Here is a 7361-nt window from a genome sequence, read left to right as displayed (position 1 = left end):
TCCGCCATCTTTGTTTTGGGCAAGCCAAGACAGGCTACCTCGGCGTGAAACAGAATAAAAAGATCAGAACGGACAGATCTGGTCAGTTTAAACGCCGGAGAGACAGTTTCAGGTTCAGGCAGTCTCAGGATGTGTGGAAGGACCGCATGGTAATTAACCGGGAGTGAGGGACTCGGGTAAACGGAGGTTTCAAAAGGGGGAGGGGCTGTTTTTACTCCATGTGATCATATGTTGTGATCGTGACGTCGACCGTAGCAGGCTTATAGAACTGGGGGTTTGGTGGTCTTCGGCTGTTTTCTGATTAGCCCAGTTCTAAAAACGGGGGTAAATTCAACCAGGCCAGGACTTTGGGAAAACGGAGGTTTCGAAAGGGGGAGGGGCTGTTTTGGTGTAACTAGCCTCGATCAAGTTTGTGATTGTGCACTCATGTTCATTTGACATCGATCGCGAGTTTGACAGCTCTTTAATACTAGCAAACAACATCAAGGTAAAGGTATCCAAGTTCGTTGTTTTGTGAATATGAATGGTCAAGTTCAAGGCTTTGTCCTAACAAGTGTGAGGTTAGAACATAAAAGACTACAGTATTAGTATGCATGTTTACATTAGCATATGGTCTGCTCTGTTAATTCTTACTCAAACACATTCATACATATGGTCCAACAGGAGTCTAAATCCCTCTTGCTATAAAATTGCAACATGATGTAACCCAACACTAGTTACCATGGTAACAGACACAAAATTGGTGCAGGTCAGAGGTCACTGTTTGGAGAAGAGGAAGAAGAAAACTGAGCAAAAACAATATGTTTTCCTTCGGTAAACATAATGAATGACCATGTTGTTTTTTCCCCCTCAAACTCTGTCCTGCCACTTACCTTATCTTATCTTATTCGGTACTGAGATAAAGTCATGCAAGGGACATCCAGCTCAGGAAAAAAGAGAAACTTGCTACATAATGTAACCCAACACCACTGGGTCTCTGCTACAGCACAAGTTACTAGCACCATAGTGACAGGCTGACTGCCATCTGATCCAGGTCATATTTGCTTGGAGAAGAAGAAGAAACGAATAAAAAGGATATGCTTTATTTTCACGAAGGTAAACATGAAAGATAAAGAGACGAGTCGACTGTTGTCTTGTCCCCTGTGCTGCAGCACCCTTGCTCCAGACGATGTGCCTCGTGCCTGCGGGTTCCGGGATCGCCGGGGGCAACGGCGGCAGCCGAGATGGAAGGACGGCGACAGCAGCAAATACTTCCCCTCACACAACATCAGTCCACAGTCTCGCACGTAAGTCAAGTTCAGTCCCAGCAGAACGTACTGCACCTGCGCGAAACCTGTAATGTATTGTGCATAGCGCTTCGGCAGAACGCCTCATATAAGGTTGTATGCGCCTATATAAGGTTCACACTCCTTCTGCAGTTTCCAAATGTAATGTCAGAAGATATCGTCAGCAACAGGCAAAATTCTGAAGCAACGTTGACCAAAAATCCAATGAAAATCATGAAAAATGAGGGGTTCGCGCACACGCACTACATTCTGCCGGCATGTGCAGTGTGATGTATTGACTTTGTGGATATTATGTGTCAGATTTTAAATCTTGACCTGACCTAGCCTGTGTTGTGTGTCCTTCAGGCCAGTCCTGGTGTGCAGCAGCCATTTTGGAGGGGAGCCACAGACGGAGGACAGGACACTGGCAGCCATGCAGTGGGGACTAGTGCCATCATGGTTCAAGGTAAGGGACTCGATGTTAGCCTGGAGGCCAGTCTTGTTAGTTTACGTCCTTTTCCTTTACTCGTGGTCCAACTTGTCGTATCCAGAACTGTGCCTGGTGCCCTGAAATCTACTTGCTGTGGCCTTTTTTGCTGCAACAATTCAAAATTATTATTTTCTACGAATTTTCGAGAATGCTTATAATTTAACAGTGATATATCATTACCAGGATTTACTTGTGTGAAAAAAAGTATAATCTCCAAGCAGATCTCTTTGGGGCAAGACACTACTACCGGAAGTATGTTGGTCAGGCCAGGCGGTATCCAGTTTACCAACACAGTGTCTTGCTCCGAAAGAAATGCTTGGAGAGTAAGAAAACTACAGATTGTGTGAAGTCTGATCGTTCCCTCTTGCTTTGCGTTTCCCAGGGCGACCCGAAAGGTTTCGGGTACAAGACGAACAACGCTCGCAGTGAAGGGATGATGACGAAAGGCTTCTTCAAGGGGCCACTACAGAAGGGCCAGAGATGTGTTGTGCTGGCCGATGGGTAAGTTTGTCAGCGAAGGTTTCTCTAGATTCTACAGGGGTTGTACTATGGTCATTTCATATAATCTCCAAACAGATCTTTCGGTTGGGTGGCAAAAGACCGTATCAATTGGCCGTCCTGTATCCATTTCCCAACCGAAGCTCCTCTGGCCAATGGATACTGTTTTGCCACCGAAAGATCTGCTTGGAGATTAATTTCATAGTCCTATAACACTTGGTGCTCACTTATGAGGATAGCACAGAGTGCCTGGTGCTATCTACGTGACCATATATCAAAATCCTCTCGATTATCCCTGGTGATGGCATATTATACTTATTTATAGACTTTTTTTTAATGTCAATCCTACCACAATGTGTGGGAAATCTTGGTGAACAAATGAATTGAATATCACATGCTGTCCTCTGTACAGGTACTTTGAGTGGCAGACTGGGAAGGACGGCAAGAAGCAGCCGTACTTCATCTACTTCCCTCAGAACAAGGGGGAGGGGGGCGACCTTCAGGACAACCCTGAGAGTGGTGACCTTCACAACAACCCTGAGAGTGGGGAGGGGGGTGACCTTCACACCAACCCTGAGAGTGGGGAGGGGGGCAACCTTCACGACAACCCAGAGAGTGGTGACCTTCACGACAACCCAGAGAGTGGTGACCTTCACGACAACCCAGAGAGTGGGGACCTTCACGACAACCCAGAGAGTGGTGACCTTCACGACAACCCAGAGAGTGGGGAGAGGGGTGACCTTGAGGACTCCGGAGCCTGGCAAGGGCGCCGGCTGCTGACGATGGCGGGGATCTTCGACCGGTGGACCCCCCCGGGGGGTGGGGAGCCGCTGTACACCTACACCGTCATCACCGTGGACGCCGCGCCCGCCACCGGCCTGGATCCACCACAGGATGCCGGCTGTGCTGCACGGGGAGGCGGCCGTACGGGACTGGCTGGAGTATGGCAGGGTGCCTCTAAATAAGGTGGGTCTGCTGTACATGTGCGTGTGGATCCACCACAGGATGCCGGCTGTGCTGCATGGGGAGGGGGCTGTACGGGACTGGCTGGACCACGGCAGGGTGCCTCTAAATAAGGTGGGTTAGGGTGTGTGTGTGTGTGTGTACATGTGTTTGTGTGTGTCAGTATGTGTGTGTGTGTCAGTATGTGTGTGTGTGTGTGTTTATGTGTGTGTGTGTGGATGTGTGTGTGTGTTTTTGTGTGAGAGAGAGAGAGGTATTTTTACATGTGTGTTGATCTACAGGTGCAAAGGTGTTTACTTCTGTTGTTGTTTTTGTTGTCCTTCAGGCCGTGGAGTTGATCCGGCCTCAGGAGTGTCTGACCTTTCACCCCGTTTCCACGGTAGTCAACAACTCCAGAAACAAGTCCGCGGAGTGTGTGGAGCCCATCGTGATCGGACAGACGTGAGTTACAGTCTTGCCTAAAAATACGCCAAAAAGCAGTTACTCAAGCAACTGGATATGATTTTGAAAACGTCAGACGTTTCAGGTAGTATCCATTATAGCTTTCGTCAACACTGCCATGTCACCAATATTAATCTTGTGCCCTTGGGAAAGGCACTTTACATTACTTTCCTGGATGGAGGCCATGGCGAACCCTCATCCTGTATTAGCCACAGAAAAGCAGCAGAATCTTCAACTAGTTGAAGGCTGATGGTTGCCTCAAAATGAAAGAAGAAAAAGAACGAGATAAAAGCCTTTCTGACTCCGCCTGTTCTGTTGCAGAAAACCCACAGCCAGCAGCAAAATGATGTCGGCCTGGCTTCAGACGGCGAAACCGGCCAAAAGTGGGGGAGGGGAGAAACAGCCATCCCCCAACCCCCCTGTAAGGGAGAAGAGACCTCCCCCCACCCCCAAACCAGGGCAACTCCTGTCCATGTGGCTGAAGAGGGGAGCGAAAGAAGACGATTCGGATGACAGGTCTCCCTCGAAGAAAAGGAAAACAACTTGAGGGGATGAGATTAGGAAATACAAAAAGTGTTGATGTAAATACGTCACGTCGATGAGGGTTAGACATCCAGGTAATACAGTACGCCAAAAAGCAGTTACTCAAGCAACTGGATATGATTTTGGAAAATCATTTAAAAAAAAAAAGATTTTCCAAAATCATATCCAGATAAAAATTTTTTCAGATTAGTAGTTATAATATGACTATCTAGTTGTCAGAATTTAGATGTTTTACATCAAAAACAAAAAGTACATTAAAAACTAGCCAGTCTACTTAACAGAAGAAATGGTGCAATGTTTGTACAATATATTAAGGTGTACCCTGACTAAATTATTTAAATATTCCAAATCTTGTCGCTAATAAAGTATCTATCTCTCAAGCTTCTTTGATACATTTACTTGTTGCTTTCTTCATTAACAGCAAGTTGAGGTACTAGTATTGAAATCTACTTAGACTTAAGGTAGTGTTTAATGGTGCCTGAGGACTTTGGGGACATCTTAAAAATACTAGTTAGAATTACTTTTGGTCATTGAATTTTTTCATATAAGTACCTTATTGCAAGACAATAATTTATGCAAATTTTTATGACGTCACGATGACGTAATCTGGAGTTATGAGCCACGCCCCCTTTTTAGAAAAATCAATTTTCCTGGCCAGTGCTTTGGTTTTCATTGACCATATTTTGTAGAGAGGCGCACTATAGTGATAGCAAAAAACGTACGTCAGGATTTTTTCTATCTTTAAATGTTGATTTTTAATGAATTTTTTTCGTAAATTTTAACAGTGCCATACGCCAGCGGCCCTCCCCAGCACATAAAGCGGCGCAGCGTGTCGGCCTGACGTACGTTTTTAGTTTAGAAGCTTATGTTTAAAAGAAAACAATTTTTTGTCCCTTTTCATTAGCAGTTTTGCCACAGTTTTGATCTAAAAATGCTGTATATGCTGTATGGGTTACATAAATGTCCATTTTGGAGCCAAAAAGAGCCGAAATCGCCAGGTTCTGGTCCGCATTCCAAAGGTCCCGATGACTTCCGGTAAAATGCGGGTCATTGACCCTTCAGCACGCTGTATTTACCATTCTGAGCCGCGATTTAGAAAAACAGGCCGGGGATATGTCCAGTAAAAAGAACAGCCCAAGCATCCCCATTCTTTAAGCGTGGGGGAGTCACGTGACCAAACCAAAATGGCGGACGACGACGTGGATGCCGCGAAGGACGCTGTGCGGTTTGCGGCAACATTTGGGCCGCTGGACAATCTTTTAGACGGCTATACCCTACGTAGTTTTGCAGGTGGACTTTCATGGACTATTCTGAGACCTTTCTGGAGAAAACCGTCCGCGTTTTCTGGAGTTTTGGATTGTTTTTGATGCCTACCCCCGAAGTTCTTTGTTATGTTACGGAAACAACAACATACTCGGAAAAAAGACTGAAAAGTTACCGGAGTAGATAGCCCTGGAGAAAAGCCTGCCCGTACGTGGTATGAGATTACTAGCGAATATAATTTTGTTGATTATATGAATTTCTGTTGAATGTTGTCCTAGTAGACGTGTGCTTACAGTATATGATTTTTTTTACGTACGGAGTTTTATCTGCAAATTATATGGACGATCCGTTATAAGCTGCCACCGCTGTAAACCGTAAATATATGTTCGTCGTTACAGTAAGATTGTGTATGCATTCCGCTCTAAGATAGCTTGAAGTTTGTTTGTATTGTATTTCTTTGAATAAAAAAAAAGAACGTTGCAGATTGGAAATCAGTTCTTGTGTCATGTTTGTTCAAGTACTAGTATCTTCTTCCTACAACTGCATATAACAGTTACTACCGGTAGTATATTTACAAACATTTTGCAGTCGAAACAAACTCAAACGTTCCTTTTGGCAGTCAAATGTTTTTTTATAGGAAGTTGTTGGCGTAATCCATGCCTTTTTCTTGGTGATTTCTGTGGTATATTTCCTAGTTGAATATGTGTTCCGACTTGATTAGCCGGCATGGCAGGTTTTCGTAAATTCTTTGCAGTTGGCAGATTTTGGTTACTTAGCGGTCTACAAATAACATGATGTACTGTATTTACAAACGCTCTAAGTATCAGGAAAATTGTCTTTTCCTTTCCCAATGGCAAAGTGAAGCTCACACACACTGTGACAGTTCACATTCCTTGCTTCAAGTGGCCCTGCGGAATCGTGCTTTCGCTTCAGTGGGGCCGGGGGGTGTGCACATTATTTGGAAGAGCACTCCATATTTGGAAGAGCACTCCATATATGGGAGCCCGGATGGTAGATGGCGCGTAAAAATTGCGAACTTTGTCGTTCAATTTCGCGGTCAAAATGTGGCCCTGGCAAAAAATATGTTATAGATTATAAAAATAGACCAAAAAGTCTACCATGTCAGATAGAGTTTTTTTTCTATACTAGTATTTCCAAAAAGTCCTCAGGCACCCTTCAATATGACCTTAAGCTAAGGGGCTCCCATGTTGTTAGAGTATAGATGATATACTTACATGTATCTTCCTTTATTGATGTACTAACAATTGGCTTACATGTAGTGCATGTACATGTAATATTACCGAACAGAAAACCTCAGGTGTTATAAGTTCTCCCATAGGTAGTTTCATCAGTTTGGCAAAACACTAAATAACAAAGTTCTTTACACACAACAAGTACAGAATCACTTGCCAACATTTCTGTGGCCGTCTGTCAACTTCCTCTAGGCAAACCAACCTGTAGTACTTCACACTGCAGTTAGGTGTCGCTGCTGCACGGTGAAGAATGCTGTCCCAAAAGCAACAGAGTTATACCAAGGAGCTTTCATCAAGGACATTCTACAACAGGTGTGATGTTGTAGAATGTCCTTGGTTATACATACCCTTCATCACAGTTATATTTGCCAACATACAATTGTGCATATGCCATGGGTATAGGTCCAAGTTATATGTGTGTATTTGCAGAAAGTATTTCAGAATTGCAGAACAAAATTTTGACATTCTGCAATATTCCAGAACAGTAAAAAACTAGAGAAGTAACATTTGCAAAGCAAATGCATAATGTTTACCTTCGGACATGGTCTGCCCTGTTAATTTTTACTCAAACACATTCACATACATGTACTACTAGTATATGGTGACAGGAGCAGAGCAGACCATGAAATTGCAACATTATGTAAC

General features: G+C 44.2%; 1 protein-coding gene across 1 annotated transcript; it reads left to right on the top strand.

The window, feature by feature from the left end:
- Positions 1–4218, top strand: LOC109466968 (embryonic stem cell-specific 5-hydroxymethylcytosine-binding protein-like). Its single transcript, XM_019764855.1, is given in 8 exon segments — positions 1–149; positions 1152–1286; positions 1632–1731; positions 2138–2256; positions 2666–3133; positions 3135–3219; positions 3542–3657; positions 3979–4218. Coding segments are annotated over 8 exon segments (1269 nt in total). The 5' UTR covers positions 1–129; the 3' UTR covers positions 4205–4218.
- The last annotated feature ends 3143 nt before the right edge of the window (positions 4219–7361 follow it).

This window comes from Branchiostoma belcheri, unplaced genomic scaffold (assembly GCF_001625305.1).
Source record: "Branchiostoma belcheri isolate BF01 breed outbred unplaced genomic scaffold, Haploidv18h27 scaffold172, whole genome shotgun sequence".
In the NCBI taxonomy this organism is placed as follows: domain Eukaryota; kingdom Metazoa; phylum Chordata; class Leptocardii; order Amphioxiformes; family Branchiostomatidae; genus Branchiostoma; species Branchiostoma belcheri.
This window is presented reverse-complemented; position numbering and strand designations above follow the sequence as displayed.